Below are 26,935 nucleotides of genomic sequence, written 5' to 3'. Positions count from 1 at the left end.
TCAAACCTAATGGGTTGCTATAGGTAGCACCTGGATCTTTAACATATAATACAGGACACATTAATCGATTTATAGACTGTAATTTACATGCCACTACCTTCAGTTGATTGGACACTGGCAAAAGCTGTGCTAGGTCTCCCTTCTGTATACCCATAGAACCCCCGCCCACTTCATGAGGCTACAGTTTTTTTGCTAGTGTACTTAGGAAACGGACGCCTTCTCCTTTTGGAGAAGAATTTCCTGCCATTTTCACCAAATTTAGTTTACCTCGCTTTACTGATCCTTCTATCAAAATCTGACTGCTTATTGCATTAATGGCTTACTAACAGTTTCCGGATTGGTTACCCTTGTCTATACCTTGAGAACCGTACCCAGGCCTGTAATGTTACTTTGGGAACTGGATCGTGCATTTAGCACTCCCCTTAGCAAGTGGTGCAAGAAGTGAAGTTAGCTGCAGGTAGCTTTACAGGTCCAGGGCTATGGTCTACTCTTATGTGGCACCCAGACCCTAGGAGTCCTTCTAGGGTATGCCCATCATGCTGAGAGTATCTTGCAACATGAACAGGCCCAGCTGCGTTGAGCAGGTAAGATAGGGTTTCCCTTTTACCTCTATACACACTGGTTCCTGGCTTTACATGTCTTGATGGACAAGAGGTTTGCACGGCACACATGTGGGGGAGCCTTACAATCTTAGGATTTTTCCCTACCTTTTTTTATTGTCTCACTCTCTGGCATTATAGGTGATGTTTTTAGAACGTTTACATGTTTAAATTTGGTGATGCTTTTTCACCTTGCAACCAAAAGTTCCTCTCTGGCTAGTGACATAGTGCTTATCAGACTCCTACCTGCCTTCGCTCTGTGCGAATCCTAAGCATCCTAAGGAGGTTGACTTGCATTCCTTGGATGTTGTCAGGGCGATCAGGGTTTACCTGTCGTTGACTGAATCCTTTCGGAAACCGGATTCTCTCTTTGTCCTTCCTAAGGGACCTCGGAAGGGTATGGCTGCGTCTGCGGCGACCATTTCAAAATGGATCAGACAGACAATTGTACAGGCCTATTCTTTGAAGGAACGGGTACCGCCCTTCCCTGTCAAAGCGCACTCTTCCAGAGCGGTGAGTGCGTCATGGGCTTTCCGGCATCAGGCCTCGGTGGCCCAGGTGTGTAAGGCTGCGACTTGGTCGTCAGTGCACACCTTTTCAAAATTCTACAAAATTGATGTTCTGGCATCAGCTTATGCCTCCTTTGGCCGCAAAGTTCTCTGTGCGGCAGTACCGTAAGGGGACCCTGTTTTTTTTGCGGGTCCCTGGCTGTTGGGGTTGTTTATCCCCTTGGTTATTTGCTCTCCTGGGTTGTTTCTCCTGTTGAGCTTTTGTTTCCCAGAGGGTTACCTTTCTGTTCATGTAAGGTTCCTTTCTCTGATGTGTGTACTGCGTTGCCTTTCTGACGGTTGCGTTTCCCACCCCTCATGTCTACACTGCTTTGGGACATCCCATTGGTGAAGACTGTATGAGTGGGCGGCGACTGTCGGAGGACGTAAGAGAAAACTGAATTTTTGTAAAATTTTACCGTAAAAATTCCTTTCTCTGAGTCCTCCGACAGTCGCCACCCCCACCCCTCTTTTGGGGTTCTTATAGACTTAACTGCTTGCTACCAAACTGAGTTGGGATGGCTGATTGCAGGGGGGTATTGGACCAGTCGGACAGCCCCATAGGTGTGTCTATGTAAATGCTTTGTTTTTTAACAAGTCTTATGCCTAGTTACTCCTGTGGAGATTAAGTCAATACCCATTGGTGAAGACTGTATGAGTGGGCGGCGACTGTCTGAGGACTCAGAGAAAGGAATTTTATGGTAAGATTTTACAAAAATTCAGTTTTTTAAAGCCTGTAATCTCGTGCAGGGTATTTAGATAGAAAGGAATCATGTAGAAAGGGAGTGGAATGAGGATGGAAAACCCTTGCCAAAAGCCAGGGGAATATAGTCGGGGGGGGGGGGGGCATGAGAGACGCTGGTGAGATCTCACAGAAAGCCACTCTACAGCTTCCTTTCCTGTATCTCCAGTGTGTCATTAGCCATGGAGGCGGTATTCAATGTCAACGGTAGGCTCAAGACAGAGCTCCATAGGAATAAAAGTGTCTAATCTGTTTAAAATGGTAATGAAGATGGTTTTTTTTTTTGTTTTTTTTAAAGAGTGTCTCAGTCATGTATTTGTAGTGTCGGTATGGGTCTGTGAGTGACAGAGAGCATTCATTATGCGGTGATATGTATCTGTTGTTTGAAAATGTTGAATTATATTTGGCTGGATATTCTTTAGCTATATGAATCAACTCCTCCATTTCTGCTACTTTGTTGATGCGCGAAAACCATTCTGAGAGAGAAGGCACACAGGGAGAGTTCCAATCAGGGCCGCTGATAGGGCAGTACAACCAGCCCTGCTGTACCGGGCCCGGGCTCCATGAGCTCCACTAGGGGCCCGGGCAGCTTTAAAGTTAACTTCTGCCTAAATAAATAGAAATCCTTTAAATTCCATCCCCCACTTCAATTTCATTACAGGGTGTATAAATATATTTTCCTGGGCCCCATGAGGTCAACAGAGGGGCCCAGGAGGTGATAGCAGAGGAGGGACTTTATTTCCATTTTCGGGGCGTAGGCACACTAACCTTGTGCACTGTGTCTATGCTGCACTGAATGAATATGTAGTTCCGGCCGCCCTGGCGGAGTGATTCGTTTGTGCATGCTGTGGAATGAGGAAGTGACTGATGAGAGATGGATGAGAGGGCTCAGCAGTACACAGTGACACTGGCAGACTTCTATGGAAGGAAGGTACAGCTCTGACTCCCTGACTGTGTGCTTATAATCATATTCATTATGATGATCACAGCACAGCATGTACTTTATGGCTCTGGCTCTGTGTTATATGGCTTTTGGGTGAAGACTTTGTTAACTTATGGCCATACTGATTGTAACACAGTGCAGCCTTAACAAAGTCAGCACCCAGCAGCCATGTGACACAGAGCCATAAAGTACATGCTGTGCTGTGATCATCATAATGAATATGATTATAAGCATGAGTTGCTAGTTCACTCTTGTGTTTGGAAGGGGAAAGGGGGGAGTAAGAACATGCAGCTGAGCCATGTTTTTACCTCCCACTACCACCGCTCCCCTTAAATAGCCTTTCAACCAAGCTTTTCAATTAGGTCCGCCTGTCAGCTTTACATGCGGATCTGATTGAATGTTCCATGTAGGTCTATGGGGGTTTGGATGTAAATGGACTTGTGTCCATACACCCTCCTTCCTCCGGGTCTGCAGACCTAAATGTTATAGATCAAAGCTAGCATGATGTAAAAATGGATATGAGTGCATTTACATCTGGCCACCCATAGAGACATTACAAGTCATTCATAGACAGGGCTATTGATTGGCATGATTTTGGGGCCCGACCCCATTGTTGATCAGTTCGGGGCTAGGCACTTCAAGGTCCTATGGATCCCGGGTTCTGACTTGCAAGAGGTTCAGGACTTCCTGATGCTATGGTCCTCAACAGACATTACCCCATTAGAAAAACACTTGAGGGTTCTCAGTGCAGGGCCACTGATAAGCCAGTACATGAGCTTAGCAGGGAGGGCCCGGGCAGCCTCACAGACAAAATGCACCCCCGCTCATTCCACTCCTTCTAGCTTAGGGAGTGTTATATACTACATTCAATTCCAGGGCCCCTTTCTGATTATGGGATGGTGGAGGCGGAGCAGTTGAGGGACTTTTTTTTTTCAATTTTGGGCGCATGTGCATTCCCGCACCTGCTCCGCATGTTGCTGGCTGCTGTGCTAAAGTCCTGGATGCCTGCCACTGTGGCTGCCCATTGCCTACCCTGGCGGAGTGATCTTCCTCCACTCAGGTCCCCACTCAGCAGCCGAGATCAAGAGGCTTATGTGAGGCGGGTGGCAGCAGCAGTGGCAAGGAGAGACAGCTTACAGTGAGCAGAGGGAGCCACACTATATTGTGGATGGAGCACATGTAAGCTGCAGGTTTAGTACGTTTCCTAAGTAAATTATTAACTTTTTTTCCCCCACAGGTTTTTTATTTTTAATTGTACTGCAGCATGGAGAAGGGGCCCTAAATAAATAAGCATACTTTGCTTTGTAATATAAGACCCACCTAAATTAGTTTTGCTAATTTTAGCTAAAATTGCAGAATGTATTGAAGCCACTGCATCATGTGCCAGTAAAGCAGCTAGCATTTTCAAAAGCAATGGTCAGCAATGGCTGATTACAAATTTTTATAATCACTGTATTTCTTTAAGAGACCCTGTCATGTAACAAAATACCTGTGTGATAAGGTTCTGATGGCAGTAACAATTTTCCAAACGTAAAAGAGCAGTGCATGTTGTGAGCCTATATATCTCCATCTTCTGCTAGTTATACTGACTTTGCTGTATGCTTTGTACACAGATCAGCAATCTGGCTATTTAGTCTCACTGCAAAGCAAGGAGAAAAAACAGACTGTTCTGTTAGTAAAAGCAGCACATATAAGGCAGGGTCTGGGGCGGGACCAGGGGCGGAGTTGAGGGTGGGGCTAAAGGGGGCCCCGTCAGGTAGGCTGTACGGGGCCCCATGATTTCTATCAGCGGCCCTGGTTCCAATGCACTGGTATGCATGAGTTGGCTCTGGCTGCTCCTGTTCTCTATTACATCCAGTAAGATTTGGCTTACTTACTTTCTTCTGCTATTTGTGGATTAATGTGTAGAAAAAATAAATCAAGTGCGCTAAACACAGAGCCTCCACCTAAAATTCTATTAACCTTTCTCCCAAACAATTTTTTTGCAAAGTGGCTGTTTGGGCCATCGCTTGCTCTGGCTGCAAGGTGCTTCTGCTGCTATTTTTTTTTTCCTGTGGGGCTGCTGTGTAGCTGATTTCTTGCTCAGCCCCCTATATATTGCTTGGGGACTTCCCATGGTCTATGAATCGATTCCGGTTTCGTGCATAGTATGATAATGATAATAATTTTGACGTACTAGTATATTCTATGTCTTGGAGTAAAGTAAAGGAAGCAGGTCCCTCCCCTCTTTTTTTCTGTGATCTCTTCATTGCTTGCTAAAAATACTAGAGCGTCATGAAGTAGACAGCGGTTATATTGGGTACACTGGGTGGCAGACCCAGCTAAGCTTTTACCAGTGTCAATTTACATGAAGGTAGTGGCATGTAACCCATGGTCTATGAATCGATTTCTTACTCAGAGATATGACATTCTACAGGTACTTCAAAATTCCTATTTTTCCTTGTTTCAAATAAGCCCACAGTACATAAAAGACTCTGACAACATGGTATAACAGCACAGCACTGCAAAAAATCAAAGCACTCACTTGCTGCCATCCAATCTGTTGCCCTATGAGGAGTTTATGTGTAATCTCCATTAGCAACTGTAAATAGATATGTATATATAGACTTAGTGGTATGAGATATTTGTGTGAACACAGTTTTCAGGCTTTAGTATAAGAAATTAATTGATTTACCAATTCCTTTTGAAGTGCAGGAATGTTAGGTTGGGCTAAACAAATGTGTGTCCCTAAAGATGTTCTGCTATTTACCCATGGTAAACTTGTATGCGAGAAAAGACAACACCTTAATTAAGTTCAGTTTCGCAGATTTTACGGGGCAGATTAGACCAGGCCATTTCACTTCCTTCATTATCTCTGCCTCTACTTCAAAGACGCTCTCTTTAGGTATGCGGTGAAAGTGGCCATCTATGCAGGAATGGACAATTTTCTCAGGATATGACCTAACCTTATTATCCCCCCCCCCCCCGAGAGGAGGTGCTAGCTAGGGGCTGAGTTATGCTAAACCTAGGGGATGGGGAAATTGTCCAATCCTGGATGAGATACGCCTGTAGGGAGGAGAGGGGTAAGATAGCTCCTCTGATCAGGATGGCCCTATGCAAGTCTATGAGAGATAGGTTTATATTAGCTTAACTCTTGGAAGAGAGAACGCTCTGAAACACCAGACTAGAAGAGGCCCTCGTGTGCATGGTAATTATGGAAAATACCTCTGGCACTTATATCTAAATGCTTATTCTATGTGTTGTCTGTCTTGCTGTTTGTATCTTAATGTTTTGAATATTATTCTCTGTATTCGTTTATTTAACCTATGATTTTTTTCCCCCTTTTCTGTAGTATAGATAGATTGCTGTGTATTAGTTTAGCCCCCCTTGCTATTTACCAATACATTTTTGTTGTGTTAAAGCTTTCACTCATGATCAAAGAACATTTATTAACCCAAAGTATATCTGAGATATATTAAATCTCAAAATATAACAGTTAACAAATCTTCACCACTGGATACATTGTGAATACAAGAGGTCGGCTGCTTGGCATGAGTGAGAATGCTTTGCTTTTTCTGAATAAATATAAAGTGTTCTCCAATTGGATGAAGGGTAGAGGTTGGGGGTTATGTCACGCCCTCCATCTCATTCAATCAGAGACTACTGCTGAGTGGCCGACCTCCCATTTTTACAATGCATCGGGCCAGCCACGTAGCACCATACCCTGAACAAGTGGAGATCACTGAGGTAGTGATGTTTATTTCAGTGATTTCCAGGGGCATCACCCAGGTATGGTATATACAGTTAGATTGGTCCAAGCTGGCAACAACTTGAAAGTTTGGAATTTCTCTTACTTTCAGTTGTGGTAATAGTGGTCATCAGGACACATTGAATGAATCCCCCTATAAAGGGCATAGACAGCAAAAAAAAAAATTCCCTGTCTATCTAAAGCAAAAAATTATTTTATATACAGTTAAAGTATTCTGCTGGTTAATGCAAAAAATATTAATTGAGTGAAATTTTCCCAAAACATCTTTTAGGACTGCACTTGAGAGATCGTATATCCTCCCTCCAGAGACAGGAAACACTTCACCACCAATGTTTAAAAGGAGGCTTTTCCCCACCTAGAACACCTAGGAACTGGGAGCAGGCTAGGGACTCCACTTCTAAAATACTTTTTTCCTTGTTAATAGGAAGAAAGCACAGCCATCTAGACAATTGTTGTCCTCAAATAACTCAAAAAACAGAAAAAGGAAAACTTAGACCTTTTAAACAAAAAAAAAAAAAAAAAGTCCCTTTCCATCCACCTGCACAGTTCGAGAAGTCCTAATGACTGCAGGGGTTTCTTCTGCTATGGAAGACCATCACTACTTTAAGTCGGTTAATTTTGGATATGGTCTACCAAAGTTATGTCCTAGAATTCGGAGGAGCCCCCCCCCCCCCCCCCAAGAAGATGTTTAGTAACAAATATTCCAAAGAATACGATCAAATCTCTGGCCAGTTCCCTGATCCAGAACTTATTCTGCTGAGAGTTGCTATACCGGTACTGCCAGAAGAACAACAGCAGGGGTTCTCTACTGCCTATGGAAAAATCTTCGGGAACATTTTTTGCATAATTCTCAATTTGAGATCACTGAACAAATTGGTCCTGTGCATAAAATTTTAGATGTTCCCTACACACGTGAGACCGTAGACTTCCGGGTTGGTGCAACGCAAGCGTGGATCGGCGTTCTACACTCCAACAAACCAAGAATTTTTATTGTATTAAGGCAGAATAACATACGAAATGTAGTAAATGCAACTTGTATCAATAAAATGCTGATTGCACTGATTATACTGCACAATGAGAGCCTTCTTTTTATTGCCCCTATATGTCCTTTAATTTGGAGTTCCATTAACATCTGGTCATACATCCTTGCTGGTGAGAGGAAATGTTATGTGGATGGTCGGGATTCTTTGTGGAAACCAATGCTTATTGCAAGGAGTATCTATTAAGAGCACTGGGTGAAGGTGTGGAGGTGAAGGTTTTAGACACCACTTCTATCAAGTCTGTGCTTTTAATCACTGCTGCGGTTAACCATTTAATCACCTTGATATTTTAAGCACCAAAGGACTTTATTTATTTATTTATTTATTTATGATAAGCCCGTGCTTTTTTCAATTGTTGTGGTTTTCAATCACCATTGATGGTTTTAAGCACAAATTGACTGTTTTTTTTTAATTATTTATTTATTTGCACCAATGCACTTTTTGTGAATAATTATTGTTGAGCGCAATATATACTTTTAAATTTCACATTCATCATGTTAACACGTTGGTTGTTTGCTGCTCGCAGTGTGGAAGGCATTCTCACATATTTATACAGAATTATTTATTCACATATTTATCTATTTATTCATGTATTCACGACTAATAGAAAGTTCTAGTACACTGTAATTTATTTGTGTGTGAACACCCATTTGCGCAGTTCGGTTTGGTTATCACCAATTTTTTTCACAACTGAGGATGTGTAGGGAGAAGCCTCCTTTTAAACTTTGGTGGTGAAGTGTTTCCTGTTTCTGGTGGGAGGAGCTACGTTTTCTCAGGTGCTGTCCTGAAAGACTACTGGAAAACAAGTTACCAATAAGTCTAACTTGAGATTTTGCGCTGATAAATATTCAAAATGCTTGCAGACGAAGCGGTCAGGATGCAATTGCCTATTGTATGCCCAGCATTAGAGTATAACACATTGTATTCTGCAGAATTTAAAGCCTATATCTTCTAATTATCAAGAAGATCAGGAGAGGACAGAACACATCTATAGCTGAACCAGAAAAAAAAATCATAAAAGCAGCAGATATACCAGTGGAACTGCTGTGTGTGGAACTAGCTAAATGCTTCTATGGGCACAGCTAAACAAAGAAAAATGTAATAATTACAGTCTGAGGGCAGTGGATACAGTTTTATATGTAGCCCATTTTCCTCTGCAAAGCGCTAGTTATTTTATGTTCAGCCTTCAAGGTCCAATCTCCAGTCACTATGTACACAGATACCATCTGAAAGATTGCGGGAGTCATTCTGCTTTATAAATATATACCTCCTTGAACTACCAGAACAATCTTGTGAGTTTCTGTGATGAGATGACAGAATTTCAAAATCCTTAAAAGCATTGAGGGGAAGTTTGTTTGCCAGTGAAATCATGCTGCATATTTTTTTTTTTTATACTAGTTTGTTCTTGTTGTTTACTTCTACTAATGTCATTTTCTTTATTACACTAGGTGTTGGAGGTGCCCTGGAAAATGATGATCCATCGAAAATGGTGATGGTTCTGGCTGCTACCAATTTCCCATGGGACATTGATGAGGCTTTACGAAGGAGATTAGAGAAAAGGATATACATAGCCTTACCTACAGGTGAGGACAGATAAAGCAGTAAATCATTTTTAATCATTCCTGCTATATCATCTATATCCTTAATGGGTTATGAAAGGTACCAAAATACCAATGGTAGTTCAGGTTCGATCAAGACTTAAAGCCCAACTCCAGCCAAAACATTTTTTGTTCTTGAATGAGTGGGTACATTTTAGAACCTCTTAGGTTATTATTTCTTTGTGCATCCACATTGGTAGATTCTCTTGCTTCTTGTCCTGGTGGCACTTTGTCTCATACTGATACATAGAGTATCACTTGGGACAGAAAATGCAGGCAAATCTGTCCAGCTGGAGCACACTCAGCAATCCAATGCCAATGGAGGGCTTAAAGTGTTATTAAATCCAAAAACAAACATTTATTATACTGAAGCTTACCATTTCTTTTTTTAAAGCTTTCTTTCCTTTTTTTTTTTTCAACTGGTGATCTGACTATACAAACAATTTACTACTTACAGAGGTCTTACAATGTTCTGCTTTTATTTATTTATGTAAAACCTTTATCCTAAAAGGAAAATAACTTTTGCTGTATCTCCTTCAAAAGTGTTAGCTGGAGCTTAGCTTCACTTTGTTAATGTATTTAAATCTGCTAGTACATCTAACACCCCCCCCCCCTCCAAGATTAACAATGCTGCTGTCCAAACGTGTCTCTGTCAATCCTTCATCCAGAGTGTAGGCACTCTAATACAGGTGGTGCATTACTGGCCAAGTTACTAGTAGAAAACAGAGGGGAAATAGCCTAAAAAAAAGAAATGCGGCCACCACATCTTGGGATTAGAAAGCTGCAATAAAATAAATGTTTGATTTGGGGTTTATTACTGCTTTAGGAACTCTTGGGATTACTATCTGCTATTCTTTCTGGCACTAAGTACCATCAGATGATTTTGAAGTTTGTTCCAAAACCGGGAACATTTGGGTAGCAGGACTTGATGGTAGACCACATCTGTGCCCATGTTTTATTGCTAAAAGGGGAACCTAAATTTGCATGCAATTTTGTAACATATGCTTGGGGTGACTTGGAAAGGAGATTTCAGGAGTAGGGAGTTTAGGCCTGGGGGATCATCCCAATATTTGAGCTCAAATTGTGTATAAAAGTCCTTCGGTTGCTGTGATTTAACAGTGTTTAGGATGAAATTTATATTCTGAATGTATAGGAAGAGTTCGAAGGCAGGGAGCTTGTATTTTTCCTGAAAAATTTTAAAGGGTTTTATTGCATCCACAGAGTATAATTTTCCTAGTAATGTAATATTAGATTGAAGCTATCATCTGAAAGATATGTTATGTCGATGAGAGGTTGCTGGAGTATTTATTGGAGTCCCAAACTCTTTTGGAATGGACTGTAAAATGATTTGTTTTGGGAGAAGCCATAAAATAGGTTCAATTTCCATTGCCTTTATACTCCTCTAAAGGGGGGTTTCAGTTGTGGTATGGCACTTTTTTAGTTGGCTGATTTGTGCAATTTAGTCTTCCAAGGTGTGGGATGTGAGTAGATGTTCCGAGTCATCCCTGCTTCCAAATAAATCATCTAACTTGGGCTTGTAGAATTCTGGAATGTTCGAGGGAACCTACAGTATATTGCGAGCACTCAGAAACGGTAAAAGTGATTGTAAAGTTTATTTTTTTTCCCTTAAATTAAAAAAACACATTATACTTCCCTTCTTTGTGCAGTGGTATTACACACATCAGTCCCGAACCTCCTCTTCTGGGGTCCCCTGTGGGTGCTCTAGGCTTTTCTTCTTTGTGTGCCATTATAGGAAGCTGCTTCCTGTGGTGGCACACGTGCAGGCTCGCTTCTAAAACAGACTCTGTGTGTCCATAGACACACACAGCATAGCTCGGCCCCACCCCTCGCTTCCTCCTCACTTTGTTTGACTGACAGCATTAGAGGCCAATGGCTCCTGCTGCTCTCAGCCAAGTCTATGAGAGAGCAGAGAGAGGAGAGAAGTCCTGCAGATGAGCACAGAGTTGGATTGATACAGGACTTTAAGTATGAAGTGGAGTGGTAAGCAGTGTTAATTTTGCCGACGAAAATATTTTCATTGACGTCAAAATGAACACTGATTATATATTACGATGGCTCAATCTGCCTGTTGTGCATGTTCAAACCTTCATACCATAAATAATATGTTGTTCGATTTTTACTCCGGGAGTATATAATGAGTTGAGAAATGCTTAAATAACGCATTACAATTTAAATAAACCCATTCGTTTTTAGTCGACTAAAATGTACATTATAGTAGACTAAAATACGACTAAAACTAAAACGCCATTTTAGTCAAAAGACTATGACTATGACTAAAATTAAATCGAAATTTGATGTCAAAATTAACACTGATGGCGAGATGATGGAATTGGTCTTGCAAAGGAACATATCATTTGGTATTTATCTTGCCAGTACAAGGCCCTAAATATTAATGTTGGTCCTTATCAATTGAGCCAGAGGCTCTGTGAGTTTATGAAGCTCTCTAATTATGTATTTTTGTGAATTAAGATATATTTATATCTGCTTGTAAAACTGCTTACACCATTCCCTCTGACTTTGAGTATTTTTCTGCTTCATTGGCAGCAAATTAATTAACTTAGTCAGCAGTCATTAACATTTAGTTAGTGTTTGCTTCATATCTAAAATGACCTAATCGAGACTTCGTATAAAAGAATTCTGTATGCATTATGAACATTTTGCGTTAAAGCGAAACTCAGTCTGCTGCAGGATTCTGAAGCTCCTGCCATAATGTGCAATGTATCCATATTCCTCTGTGAACAAATGAACTACAAGTCCCATCTTCCACCATGGCTTTTTTTTACCTGGAAACAAATGAGCATATATTATTTTTTTTCTTTTTTAAAAAAGTTTAGCCTTTAATGACTTCTTGTGGCTTTCAAAGGGGGAGAAAATACCCACCTCAAAATCCTTTTTTGGAATCCATTGAGGGCACAGTGCTTATGATCATGTTCTTGGTACTGCTTGCTACAAATTGAGGCATGCTGGTAGTAAGATGGCTTTCAATTTATTTTTTTGCCAATGTCCAATCCTCCTATAGGCACCAGAGTAACCACACATTGATGACTTTGTCCTTCAGTGGACTCAAAAAAAATAATTTTCTCTTTCATTCATTGATGGACACAGCTCCTGTCATTCTTAACTATTGGGTTATGCTGCCCCCCTACAGGAGTAGGACACTAGGCAGAAAAAAACTTCTAGCTACACCCATGGGCAGTTCCAGGGGGTATACTTCTTCTCCCTGCTATAGTCACTCAGTCTCTGACTTTCATTTGAATGAAGACATTGCGTTGCCTTCCCTGTGTCCCAGGCCTAAACATCTGAAGGAAATTGCCTTGCATGCCTTGGATGTGGTCCGAGCAACTAGGGTGTAACTGGCAGTTATGGAGTCTTTCAGGAAGTCAGACTCTCTATTTGTGCTCACGGATGGACCTCGCAAGGGGTTATCCGCTTCCCTTCGACCATTTCCAGATGGATCAGACAGATGGTGGTTCAGACCTATTCCATCATGGGTCAGGTTCGTCCTTTCCCTGTCAAGGCACACTCTACTAGGGCTCTTAGTGCCTCCTGGGCCTTCCATCTTCAAGTGACGCAGGTTTGCAAGGCGGCCACCTGGTTGTAGGTGCACACTTTTACAAAGTGGATGTGTTGGCATCTGTGGATGCTTCCTTTGGCCGCAAGGTTTTGCAGGCTGGTGTTTAAGAGGACCTGATCCTCCTTGAGGGTGTATTATTTTCTTCAGGTGGGTTCCAAATGGTTGAGCCCCTGTTGCCTGGTTGGCTAATGTTTAACCTTGGGAATTTTTTGTTGTTTCCCACCCCTCATATTTAATACTGCTTTGGGGCATCCTAATGGTCAAGAATAACAGGAGTTGTGTCCATTAATGAACGAAAGAGAAAATGGGATTTTTGACTTACCGTAAAATCCAATTCTCTGATGTTCATTGATGGACACAGCACTCACTCCTCTGTGGAGTTATAATTCTCCTTATACTGCTTGTAACAAAAACTGAGTGACTATAGCAGGGAGAGGGAGTATACCCCCTGGGACTGCCCATGGGTGTACCCTGAAGTTTTTTTCTGCCTAGTGTCCTACTTCTGTAGGGGGCTGCATAACCCAATGGTCAAGAATGACAGGGGCTGTGTCTGTCAATGAACATCAGAGAAATAGATTTTACAGTAAGTCAAAAATCCAATTTCATGGTGAATGGGAACAACCTATTTTTTGTCAGAAGAAACATAAAGCCTCTTCTAGCAATAACAGATTATGTTAAATGTACAGGGTACATATGGGTTATATGCATCGTACCTTCAGGTAATTGGACACTGATGAAGAAATTTGCTAGGGCTGCCCCAGGTGCACTCTCAAATAACCTCACCCACTCCATAAAGACTCTGTTTTCTTTTTTTGCAAGTGTCCATAGGTGATAGACCTGCTTTTGGGGTTTTTTCTTATTTTAAACTATTTCCTTTTTCTTCAAGTGCTTCCATAAAGGATTGACTGCCTGTTGCCCTTGGGGACCTAGCAGTTTACATGTTGGTAACCCTCAGTGTTTACCTTGAGAACCGTACCCAGACCCCATTGTAGTTGGGCTAGCCTGTAATGTTTGCTTTGGGCACTGGATCCTGCGTTAGCTGCTCTCCTTGGCATGTTGTTTCAACAAGTGTAGCGAGCCACAGGGTGCTATACAGGTCCAGGGCCATAGTCAATCTCTATGTATTTTTCAGTTTTCCATGACATATTTAGGGTTCATACTGTCATAATGACGCCTTCTTTCACAGATATTCCCAGTAACTCAGGTTGCATAATTATTAGAGAAAAAGAAGACTTTGGCACAGCCCTAGGCACAAGCCCAAATTCGTATGGTGAATACATCCCAGTTTTAACCCACTGTTGAAAAATAAAGGTAGAAATCTAATCCTGTGTGTTAAGTAACACAGACCCTTTTCTTTCATTATTTTTATAAATTAAGTCCATTGCTAACGCAGTGCAATGACTGCTTATCTCACAAGAATCAAACTGTTGTGCTAGTTGGCAATGTCACTGTTGTGCTGGTTACTGTTCTTCTGAGGCCCTCCTCAGAGGCGGGCTTGACATGAGGAAGCAAAGCCCACTCCTACCAAGCTAGTCGCTTCCACACAGGAAAATGGTAAAGTCATGATAAGTAGGTTCTGGGGAAAAGATCGCCTGCACAGAGGCTACAGGCAATACTGGTGACTAATCAGTTGCCCTCCATTTTGATATTTTTTTTGGCAACAGTTGGCAAGTGGATTATTTGAAAATAGTTAGCCAATAGAAAGATGGAAATTAATGTTTAGGGGAAATCAGAAAAACTGAAGTTATTCTATATCAGTTATTGAAAAATCCTCACCTTACACAAGAATATTTTTTTCTGCTTTAATCTCTACATCAAGATAGGCTTCTGGCTAAAACCTAACTTTTGTCTCTCACCTAAACTGGTATCCCTAGAGTATATGATCTGTCCAATGGGCAGCCTAATTGTCATTCACTACTGTTGTATCACAGGTGTTATATGACAATTGTCTACTGTGCGTATAGGTCTTTGTATTTAAAGGGTAACTCCACTTTCGGGGGGGGGGGGGGGATAGCAAATAAAGAAAAAAAATATAGTGTATTCAATTGCGACACCAGTCATATTGTATTTAAGGTTATTAAAAATGACCTTTCTGTTTCAATCTGCACCTGCTGTAATTTTCTGGAAATGCAATGCAATATGGCCACCTGAAGTTGTTCTGTACACAGAATGCATGCTGACCACACCCCAGAAACATAATTTCCTGCTTTTGTGATTGGCTCACCAATTTTCCCAGAAGTCTACACTAAGATACAAGTCAGATTTCAGGCACCCCCTGCAACATAAATGTTATTTTTGGTGAGATACTCCCAATAGGTACACGTCTAAAGGGATGCAGGCCCAGCAGCTTTCCTCATTAGTGCCCTGCAGGTGCCACAGCTGATTAATAATTATGAAACCACTCCCATTAGACCCACTCAGCACAGAGGAACAAACAGGGATTTCTTCAGAATAACAGAAGGTAGGAATCTGCAACAAAGTTTGTTATGATCCTTGTAATGTACATAGATCACCCAGGGGGGAATGTTTTTTTTTTTTTTTTTTAACAAAAGTGGAGTTACGCTTTAATGCTTTTGTTTTATCATTGGATATTGTAGCTCTTGAAGATAAAGTTCTTTTCTTTTGTTTGGATAATATTTTGGAGAGTTTGTGCCTAGTCTTTTTAGATTAGAATGAACAAATGGAATATTGTAAAGTTCTGGTTTTATTGTAGGAAACCTAAATTATCTCTACCATATTTTATCCAAAACAAAAAAAACAAAATTCCCTTTTTCTTACAGCTGCTGGAAGAGCTGAATTGCTGAAGATAAATTTACGAGAAGTTGAGTTGGATTCTGGAGTGGACTTGGATGTCATTGCTGAGAAAATTGAGGGGTATTCTGGTGCTGATATAACTAATGTTTGCAGGTATGATTTTTTTTTTAATTCCTAGGTACAGAAAGCAGAGACAGTGTGAAATTTTAAAAGTTTGAATGACTGCGTGGGAGGTAAAGAATGTTTAGGAGATGTTGTTTGGATAGTGCGTAGAAACTGTATAACTGTTAAGGGTGGGGCTTGTCCAAGATGACCAACAGACCCCACCGGTAGCCACTACTCCACAGCCCCTTCCAGCATTGGGAGTGACCCCCCAATACATGCAACACCTTGCTCAGATGTCTGCAAAGTTACGGACATGACTAGGGGCAAACAATCAGCACTCCTGGCATGCTCAATTATCTGGCCCATCTCTGCATTAGACATGACTATTGCTTTCACTTCTAACCTGACGATGCAGATGGAGCTAATAGGTAACTCAGCCTGATTTGCAAACTATTATGCTTGTCATTACAACCTGCCAGTTGACCTTAACATGAAAAAAATAGACCAACCACAGAACAGGGCTTATCAGAAGAGAACTGTTGAGGGTACAAACTGTGGGAGCTAGAAATTTGTTGGGAGGGAAGAGCGTTGACTTCCATTTAAAATCACCTATATATAGGTAAAGCTACCAAGGCTATAGGATGACAACACTGCTGTGCAATTTGACTGAAAAATACAGCATTGTTACCCTGTTTAAAGGAAGTGAAAAAATAAGGATCTATGGACAGGTTCTCTTTAAGGTTTTACAGTTCTCTTTAATATGAGTTCACCTTGGTGTCATAGTATGCCTTTAGGACCATGTTCATCCAATGCTAAAAACTTTTCCATTCTGTTTGACCACTCAAAAAAAAAAAAAAAGATGGATGGCCAAGAGCTAGACACAAGGTGATTTAATATGCACAATGTTAATGTGTAATTTTCCTTCATTGTAATGCCCAATTCATTTGTCTGTTTAACGCTAAAGGTGAAAACTCACTGAATGAAACAATAATCTTTTGTTAATGATTTAGTAGTCCATTAGCTGTCGCTTCTGCCTGTACAATTAATCATCTGTTTTTAGTTCCTTAGAAGTGTAATTACAAATTTTAATATCTCTGCCAATATTTTTGCAGTTTTATTTAATTATCTTTAGGAAGGCTATTTCTCAGTAAAAAGACATTTTTACACAGACATTAAAGCATAAGTGGACTTTCAAGCATAGTACATTTACAGTATCCTTTTTGTCTTTCCACCCTATCCCCTAAGGACTAAATAGCCAGCCTTTTTCTTGTTCAATATCTCTATATGTTTCTTTAAAAAGTACAAGTAATGTAAAGACAGTGGTGTTAGCATTTTTCAGTACAGCAATACAGTTACACAAAATGTGTATACATAGAACATACAAAGATGTCTGGTATGGAATAACATTGTAAAGTGGCTATGCTTTAGCTTTTACCAGGAGTGTATGATTTGTAGGTATCAAGATGTCATAACTAAATGGATAGATGAAAAAATGCAAGAAAGAGAAAGAGAGGAGGTAGATATAGATGGGCGAAGGGGGGGAAACTGGGCAGTTGGACTTATAAGTAGCGTTTGAGTGTCAGAAGATAACAGTCAAATTTCCCTGGAAGTAATATAGTGCCCATGGTTCCCAGGTTTTTTCATACGGAGCCATTCTGTCTGTTATTTTGGTCATCTGTTTTTTTAAAGACCATGGTCTGAGACAGTCACACTTTTACTTCAGGAAAGGATTTGGCTCTTTCGTGATTTGGCAGTAGTTTGTTTAGTGGCCATACACAGGTGGTTAAGAAACTTAAATGTTTTTAATTATCAATATATGTCAGTATGAGAGTTGATAAGGCTTCAAAAGGATCTTTACATATGTGGTTGCCCCAAAGTGCATATATTATGCTTTATACTTTGGAATTTGATTGCCATGGCGCCTCAGCCATATGAGAAGAAATATCCCTGTTTTCATGCATCATTGAAACGAGACAGATGGGTAGTTGGGTATAAAGCTGGCTATGCAACTTGGAACCACACACCAGCATATACATTTTTTTTGTAGTTCCTTTCTAGGGCAATCAAGCTTTTATTGAGACATATTTAATTTCAGTCTTCATCTAGTGTAGGCTCAGGGTCTGATTTGCACTACTTGATAGGTGGTGTATTTACGGAATGTTCTAATAGCTTTCAGCATATAATGGATACAAGTCTGAGGGAGTGGGGTCATCTTTGCACCATTGTTTAAATATGGTGAAATGTTGTTGTGGATTTAAAATGCTTGTATGAAAGTACTGTTTGACCTGTAGCTTCATTAGCTGGCTGGGAGGCTATGTTGGTCCCTCAAGCGCTGGAATGTTATGGGTCCATTGGTTGTAGTTAATTTGTAAAAACAGGTGAGGCCTAGATGAGATGGCCAAAGTTTGAAGAGTCCGGGAGCTGTGATTCCTGTCCAGCGGATAGGCAGATTGGGAACACTGCCGTGCATTGCCAGTCCTTTCCCCCTCAGCCTTCGCTGTCTCCCCCCCCCCCCCCCAAAACTGCAAAACGGAGAGCAGGCAAAATCACAGAACTGGATGGAGGGCGGGAGCTGCCAGAGTTTACATTAACCAGCAGGTAATTGGTTGCTAGGAAGCTGGGCGGTCCTAGCAAGCAATCACCAGCTTGTTCATGTGAAAAGTTAACTCTGGCAGCTCCCACTCCTTCCCTCCATCCAGTACTGTGACACCTCTCACTCTCCTCTCTGCTTTTCCGTGTGTACCAGTGTTAAGGTAGACATCTACCTACACTGTGTGTGTGTGTGTGTGTGTGTGTTGGGGGGGGGGGGTTTGAAGGGGTGGACAGAGGAAACTACAGGGAGGGGTGATGTGAAGGGTGGCAGGGAGCACAGGACACTGCTATTGGAGGAGGGGGGGGCACAGGACTTTACTGGGGGGGTGAAGTAAAGGGGACAGAGGCTAAGAGGCTAAGCGGACACCATTGTTGGGGTTGTAATGAGAAGGGGGACATAAGAGAGGACACTGCTTTGGGGGACATAGGACACTGCTACGGGGGAGGGGCAGGCAGAGGACACTACAGTGGGGGGGGTTAATGAGAAGGGGGGCAGGATAAATTGCTTTAGAGGGGACAGAGGACACTACATGGAGGGGACTGTAAAGGGGGCACAGGACACTTTTATGGGGGGAAGGCAAAGGACACTTCAGTGGGGGTGATGTGAAGGGGGGCAGAGGACACTGCTATCAGGGGAGGGGTAGGCAGAGGACACTACAGTGGGGGAGGGTAAGGTGAAGGGGGCCCAGAGGACACTGCTTTAGGGGAGGCACAGGGCACTGCTATGGTGGGAACAGAGGACACTTCATGGGGGGATTTAAAGGGGGGCAGAAGACACTACGGGGGGGGGGTGATGTGAAGGGATGCACAGGTTAGTGCGGGGGGGGCAGAGGATACTACAGTGGGGATGATGTGAAGGGGCAGAGGATACTACAGTAGGGGGAGGGGGGCTATATGAAGTGAGTGTGTTTTTTTGGGGGTTTGATAGTTATTGTTATTTATTTATTTATGTTTTAAAGGGCGTTGGAGGCCCAACCAACCCAATTCAAATTTGCTAGGTGCAAACAATAAAAACCCCAACGATTAGAGAGAAAAAAAAAGTGGCCCTTAACTCAGATCCATGCTTTTGACCCGTTTTCCCTATGTGAGGGCGTTGCCACTCTTCCTGGAAAACAAGAGGATCACAAGAACACTCTTACACTCCCGCACATTGGTCACCTCCATCCCATGCTTTTTATTTTGTATTTATTTTTAATGCCCAACTGGATTTTGTTTACATCAGCTGGGCCCATCATTCCAGGTGCTTTAAAACAAAAGGTGTGTAAAGTCTTTTGGTTTGTTTTCTTTAGAAAACCACAGCTTGAGTAGAACTTATCCTCTGCAAGTATGCTGAGAGAGAAGGACCTTTGCTTTCTATGTGGAGACAGTCTTTTCTGATCAGGCAGCATCTGCTGTGTAAAGAATTCAAACAAGGTTTTGGACACTTTTTGTTTTGTTGAAAAGTATTTAGCTGATTTAAGCTGCTTAAAACTGAACTGCACTCACCTGCCGGTTTTTAACTCCAGCGATAACAGATCAGAGCTGTCCCTCACCACTCCATTTGCTGGAGCTGCCATCTTCTTCACCATTTTTTTCCGAGTCCTACGCTGTTGATGTCCTTTCCTTCACTGGCTACTTCTGATGTATAACATTCTAAAAATTGCTATGGGGGTTGTTTTTAGCAGAAGTGATATGCAAAGTCTGTTCTGCAAAAAAAACAAAAAAAGATCTTTTATCTGCTAGCAATAAAAAAAAAAAAACTAAAGCATCCAATCGCACTTAGGATGCCAACTCCCTGTCACCAAAATTGAACCAGGTAGTATGGGATGACTCCAACTTTTCTCTCCACCCGCAGGAGAGGTCTCTCAGATGTGTTTCGCCCTAGTGGGCTTTATCGTTAAGGCTCAACAATTAAGGCCACCGGGGGGGGGGGGGGGTGAAACACGTCTGAAGGACCTCTCCTGTGAGTGGAGAGTGGAGCTTAAGCCATCCCATACTGCCTAGTTCAGTTTTGGTCACAGTAAGCCGTGCCCTGAGTGTGAATGGCCACCATTTTTCTGTAGCATATCGAAGCCTGACAACTGTTTTGTACAGTAGCCTGCTCATTGCATATCATGTTGGCTAATATCCATGATAGAAATAGATTCAGGGGCATTCCAGGATACCAGCTGCTTTAGGTATTTTGAAACTATCCAGCTTGAGCTGATTTTGCAACCGACTCTACGATAAATTATAAACAATACTATATCTCTGTGTTGCACTTTTTGTAGCAAACTACATTTTTATGTTGACTTGTTTTCCAGAGATGCCTCCATGATGGCCATGCGCAGGAGAATCCAGGGCTTAACTCCAGAACAGATCCGTGCACTGTCAAAGGATGAACTACAGATGCCTGTGACAATGACAGACTTTAATTTGGCATTAAAGAAAATCTCAAAATCTGTTTCTGCTGCAGATCTAGAGAAATATGAGAAATGGATGGGCGAATTTGGTTCTGCTTAATGAATTTGAACGTGTGTGTGATTTATTGTACTGGTAATTTGTGTAGGTTTTATTTTTACTCCTTTTTTGATATTGGCCAATCACTCTTTGCGTTATTCACTTGAAGACCTATACTATGTTTCCTTGTTTTTTAAAATTAGAAAATAACCTTATTGTTTATTAAAATGTGACTCATTTTATTCCTACCTCTGATAGCTTTTACTGAACTAAACAGTGGGTGTCTTGTATCTAATGCATCTGTGTTGATTGTAGCAATGATAATCTAGTTCTTATTTTTATAGTGCAAACAAAAAAAGAGAAACGGAACCAGAATGGTTGTAATTGGCATAAACTACAGGTTTGAAATGTGAGGCCCCCCACTGAGTCAATGAGCAGAAATTTATTTTCAATTTAAAGTTGAACTATGATCAAAAAAACTATTTTTGGACATTCGCACTGTAAAATTGAATTGCCACTAATGAAGTTTGTGACATGTGGCTGATACTGCATAAAGGAAAACTTTTACTTTCATTCAGCTTGTACAGTAAGTGCCAATCTACCAGCTCTGAAATCTACAGATCCGGCTGCAGTTCACAGATCATAGCGGTTTGCTTGCTTGGTACCTCTTCAGTTAAAAAAATGTCTTGCAATATTTTCACGAAATGCAAGGTGTTCTGTGAGTGGAGATGCTGACGAGCATCAAAATCTAGTCCATTCTCTGTTCCCTAATGTTTTAGGATCATTAGAGAGGGAGAAAAAGCAAAAGTCACACCTATCCTCCACATAAGTGATTGACAGTTGCTCTGTGTCCTTCTCGCATTGGCTGTGTGTGCAGCACATAGAGTTGTAATATATAGTGCGAGTTCGAGTGCGCATGTTCAGGAGATTCACACAGGACTTTATATGTTCCAGCAGTGCAAGGGGCACAGAGAGAATGGGAATATAGTGGTGTGGCTAGGGCCAATTAAAAACAGAAGCACTGAGAAGGAACTTAAAGAAAATGCATGTTTTGTTAGTTTTATTTAATTTGGGGAAATACATTTTTTTACTTTAAAATCACTTTAAGAGGAACTGTGAGGTAATGTTAGGTCTGGATCATCACACAATTATTTGCAAGCCTTTTGCAGAAGCGGTCACATCCAGAAATTAGAACTTAGTGAATGTTTGAACCAAAGGCTGGGTGGCAGCTCTGCACATCTGAGACATGGAAACCTGATGTTGAACAGTCCAAGATGCTCCTATGGCTCCAGTGGAAGGAAGTACCTGCCCCTTGAGTAGGACATTGTCAGATGAATTCTTCATGTGATAGCCATTGTAAAAGCCAAAGGGTTCTTCAGAGGGCATTCAGTATGACAAATATTGAATCTGAATAAACAAAAGACTACCTGATGTACATTAATACTGTAAGATTGGTCTTTATGTGGGAAATATTAACCACTTAAGAACTGCCTTACGTACATTTACTGCGGCAGGTCAGCCCTTGAGCACAAAATCATGTATCTGTACGTGATTCCCATTGTTGGCTTTGGGCTGCGCGCCGGATTGGACACAATCGGAAACAAATCAGCGGGTTCGGCGGGTGCGATGGCCGCCGGGACCCACCAATTGTTTGTAGGAGAGACAGAACGGCGGTCTGCCTATGTAAACAAGGCAGACCGCTGTTCTGTCACAGAGGGAGGAAGAGATATTGTGTTCCTGCTAATCAAAAGTAAAACCTTCCAGAGCTGAAGTAGTTAATAGATAAACATCAGCAGGGGTGCGCTATTCCCGCACACCAAGACCACTATGACCTAAAACTTCACTTTTATTCATAACTATCTAAAAATCTATAATGTAGAAAATTAAAGGAAGACATAAGAAAGCCAGATGTATAACCTTATAGGGCAATGTGGAATTGGTGCAAAAATCCAAAATGATGGAACTGATATACTACTGCCTTTATTATAGGGAGACAACAACCAGACAGCAAGTATGTCTTTAGCTGCCATTGGTCAATCTTTCTGAGTGGAAATGTGTATAGGGTAAGTTCAGTAACCTGGCCGCATACCACAACCCAAAGGCATGTCATAGTAAGGGTTACTGTTATTACTAAAAGGCTCAGATGCCCATGACTGCTACCATGAGCTTAAGGCCTACATGTAAAACCACAAATCGCTGCATGATCTTTCAACTATGACCAGCAGGTTTACAATGGCTAATAGGCGTTGTGGGTTTGGTTAGCTCTCCTTGCAACAAGGCTTCCCCGTAAAAAAAGAAAAAAAAATGGGCTTCTGTTTAAGGGGGCAGTATTTTGGGGTTTTAATTAACCGCTTCTGGACCGGAAGGTTTACCCCCCCTAATGACCAGGTCATTTTTTGCAATTTGACACTGCGTGACTTTAACTGGTAATTGCGCAGTTATGAAATGCTGTACCCAAACAAAATTTATGTCCTTTTTTTCCCCACAAATAGACCTTTTTTTTTTTTGGTGGTATTTGATCACCTCTGTGATTTTTGTGATATAAACGAAAAAATAACATTTTCTACTTTTTCTTATAAAAAATGTACTCAATTTTTGTCATACATTTAGGCCAAAATGTATTTAGCTACATGTCTTTGATAAAAATCTCAATAAGCGCATATTGGTTTGCGCAAAAGTTATAGGTCTACAAACTATGGTGTATATACTGGAATTTACGCAGCTTTTACTTTCTGACTGCGTATCTCATTTCTTGAAGTTCTGACTGCGTATCTCATTTCTTGAAGTGCTAAAATGGCAGGGCAGTACAACCCCCCCCCCCCCCCCCAATTACCCCTTTTTAGAAAGTAGACAGCCCAAGGAATTTCCTGAGATTGGTGTTTGAAAAATTACAAAAAAAAGTTATTAAAATTATATATTGCTCACGCATGCCATGGGTATATGTGGAATTTCACCCCAAAATACATTCATACATACCCCATGTGTGAGACTTTTTGGCAGTCTAGCTGTGTATGGTACCCTGAAAACCAATCACTGCCTTCAGGCTTTCTAAGGGTGTAAATTGTTGATTTCACTCCTCACTACCTATCACAGTTTTGGAGGCCATGAAATGCCAAGACCGTACAAAACCCTGCCAAATGACCACTTTTTGGAAAGTAGACACCCTAAGCTATTTATTGAGAGGCATTTTGAGTAATTTGCAGATCTCGCTTTTTGCACAAAATTTTGAAAATTAAAAAATAAATACATTTTCCTTTTCTTTCTTCATTTTCCAAAATAAATGAGAGCTGCAAAATACTCACAGTGCCTCTTAGCAAATACCTTTTTTCCAAACGCAATTTTTGGGGAAAAAAATACTTTTTTAAATTTAATGCACAAATACACTATATATTGCCCAATTGTTTGATAAAATATAAAAGATGATCTTAGGCCGAGTATATAGATACCAAACATGACATGCTTTAAAATTTTGCAGGCTCGTGCAGCGGCAACAAACTACGTACATTTTTAAAAGCCTTTACCACTTTAGATTTACAGAGGAGGTCTACTGCTAGAATTACTGCCCTCGATCTGAAATTTGCGCCGATACCTAACATACATGCTGCACTTGCTGTTTACATAGGACACCAGACTGATGCTTGTGTTAGCCTTTGAGCACAAACACGGGGGGGGGGGGGGGGGCAGGGGTGCTTGAACTTTTTTTTATATTATTATTTATTTTTCTTTTTTTTTATTTGACATCTTCCCTTTCATTTTTTTTTTTTTTGTCATTTTTATTGTTATCACAGGGAATTTAAATATCCCTTATGATAGCAATAAGTAGATAGGTACTCTTTTTAAAAAAAAAATGGGGTCTGGATCTCTCCTCTGCCCTTAAAGCATCTGACCACACTAAGATTGGTGTGATAAGATGCTTTCCCAATTTCCCAATGGTGCTGTTTATATCTTGCGAACCTAAAGTCATAAAATGCTTGTAGCTTCTGGTATCTTAGGCCATAGAGATGATTGGAGCCATTCTGGTGGGACAGGAGAGCCCAAGAAAACCGTGGGAGGAGGGGAGTTCCCTCCCATTGCTTGTAAAAGCAGTCTAGCGGCTAATTATCTGCTAGGATTTAGTTTACATGAAAGCCGACCGCAAAAAGCGATACCAGAAAGTGTGTGGTTTGCCCACCATTAGAGTTCCAGCATCCACCCACTTCTAATGATGGGCATACATGCAATGTTCTTTTTTTTATTCTCTGTAAACACGAATAGATCCGGCGCTAATATAACAGGACCAGCGCCCCCTCCATAGTGAATGACAAATAACACCTGGGGGTCAAGAAGCAGCTATGTGGAAAAAGAGCACCAGGATGGATACTCAAAAACACAGTCACGCAAAGCGTAACTACATGTAAGCGCTATATGAACCCACCAGATGATAGGCGATGATAACGATAGTGGTCATAATTGATACCAAGTACTGTGTCATAAATAAAATATAAAAGGTTTAATTATAAAATTAGTTCCATAAATGTTAATCAGTGGTATAAGACAGCAGTACATCTTATGCATAAATACCCTCTTAGTTTGCAGGGGTGAAGCCAAATAAGGGATCAGAGACTCACAAATGGGTGTCCATCCAGCATGCTGTGGAAGGCATGGGACCTGCCAGGGACGGTGCAGCAGTGTGGGGCAGCTCTGCTGTACTCCGGGCTAGTAGAAGGTGGTGACAAAGAAGGATGGAAATTTGCAGATGTTGAAAGGCTGAGAGGGTCGCCGTGTGTGGCCACTCTAAACCACCCGCGGGGGGTACCGACCGGGAGGTAACCCGGACGTGACGTCAGACCCTAGGGGTACGATATCCAGAGTGAGGCTTGAACCGCTGATCAGCCGCTGATGGTGAGTGGCAATGCCGGTGACAGTGCAGATGAAACAAGGGACCAAAGTGAGTAGCTGCTGTGTGTCTGGTTGTCCTGACAACGCGTTTTGGGCATGGCCCTTCTTCAGATCTGAAGCCTGCGATTGTTGCACCTCAACAACAGAAGAACAGGGTCGGGTAAGCCTGACCTTAGCAGGGACCACTACTCTGTCATCAGAGCTATCTGTCAGAGTGCTGCTGTTCTGTTCAGGTTCATATACTGAGCCTGATTCTGACAGTAAGGCTTCCCCATCGCTCTCATCTGTCATGCTCAGCATCAAGTAGGCCTCTTCACTAGTGTACCTCTGTTTGGACATTTTGGCCAATAAATTTATCGGTACCTAGTGTGACTCACAGGTAAAAAAGCACCTGGTTGTCAAGGACTGTTTGAACCGCTACCAAAAAATGTAACTGCTAGTGCTAGCAGAGGTCAGGCCTGACTAAACTGCTAAGGCTGCAGTTTAGTGTGCTGTGTATTGGAAGTGACAGTAATCTGCTGATTCCTCACTTCTTGGGGGGGGGGGGGGTGGAGGGGCTAAACGCAGATGCTGGGCTGATCCTGCTAACGCTGTATTTTCTGAACACTATACTAAACTATTCGGGATGCTAGTATAGTTCTGATCAGATCAAACATATTGATTCGTTCAGACACTATACTTAGTAATGGAGGTGTTTAGTGTGTGCGTGTCACTGGCAATCAAAGGGTTAAAATGTATTACTAAATATGCGGCAGGCAATCTGACGCTATCCTGTTTTGACATTATCTAACGTTAACGCTAATTGATGGCACCTGTGACAATTATACAGTGATCAGAAAAAAGATCTGTACACTATAATAGTGACACTGTGACAGGGATTCAATGAAGCAGGTATCAAATGTCACTATAGGCCACAGTCCTATTGAAAGGTAGATAAGCACTGTGATATGGCAATCCAGAGTAAAGAGGATCCAATGAGGAACCTTAGGGGACAATGTGGCCCAGCAAAAAAATCATCATCTACTATGCAATCACAAACAACTTCTAATCCAAAAGAGTGGATTGCACAAAATATATAAACCTCTTCAATATCTTGTCTTGTATAGCTTCATTTTTCTATGTTATCAAGTACTACACTATCCACATTGGATGCTCACCCGAACGAGTTTGAACATCCAATATGTGCTCTCTCACAAGATTTGGGTGCTATCCCAAAACTGGCAACTTGGAAAATTATCTATTCCACAGAAATGAAAAATCTAGTCACTACTTTATCCCTGAGGAAAATGTCACTGGATGAACTTATAATTTTTTGAATAGGGTCCACCTTCACTTTCTCTTAGAATGATATGTTTGAAGCTATCAAAGATTTATG

General features: G+C 41.4%; 1 protein-coding gene across 1 annotated transcript in view; it reads left to right on the top strand.

Annotated features, from left to right (window-relative positions):
* KATNAL1 (katanin catalytic subunit A1 like 1) overlaps positions 1–20,863 on the top strand; it is a 153,253-nt gene extending 132,390 nt beyond the window's left edge. Inside the window, exons 8-10 of the mRNA XM_082247671.1 lie at positions 9,069–9,203; positions 15,594–15,720; positions 20,547–20,863. Coding sequence (XP_082103797.1) covers positions 9,069–9,203; positions 15,594–15,720; positions 20,547–20,745 — 461 coding nt within the window. The 3' untranslated portion in view covers positions 20,746–20,863. The remainder of the gene's footprint in view (positions 1–9,068; positions 9,204–15,593; positions 15,721–20,546) is intronic.
* Positions 20,864–26,935: the final 6,072 nt, after the last annotated feature.

The sequence above is a fragment of the Pelophylax lessonae genome (assembly GCF_965119305.1).
Source record: "Pelophylax lessonae genome assembly, chromosome: 2".
In the NCBI taxonomy this organism is placed as follows: Eukaryota; Metazoa; Chordata; class Amphibia; order Anura; family Ranidae; genus Pelophylax; species Pelophylax lessonae.
The sequence above is the reverse complement of the archived record's forward strand: the minus strand, read 5'-3'. Positions and strand labels throughout refer to the sequence as shown.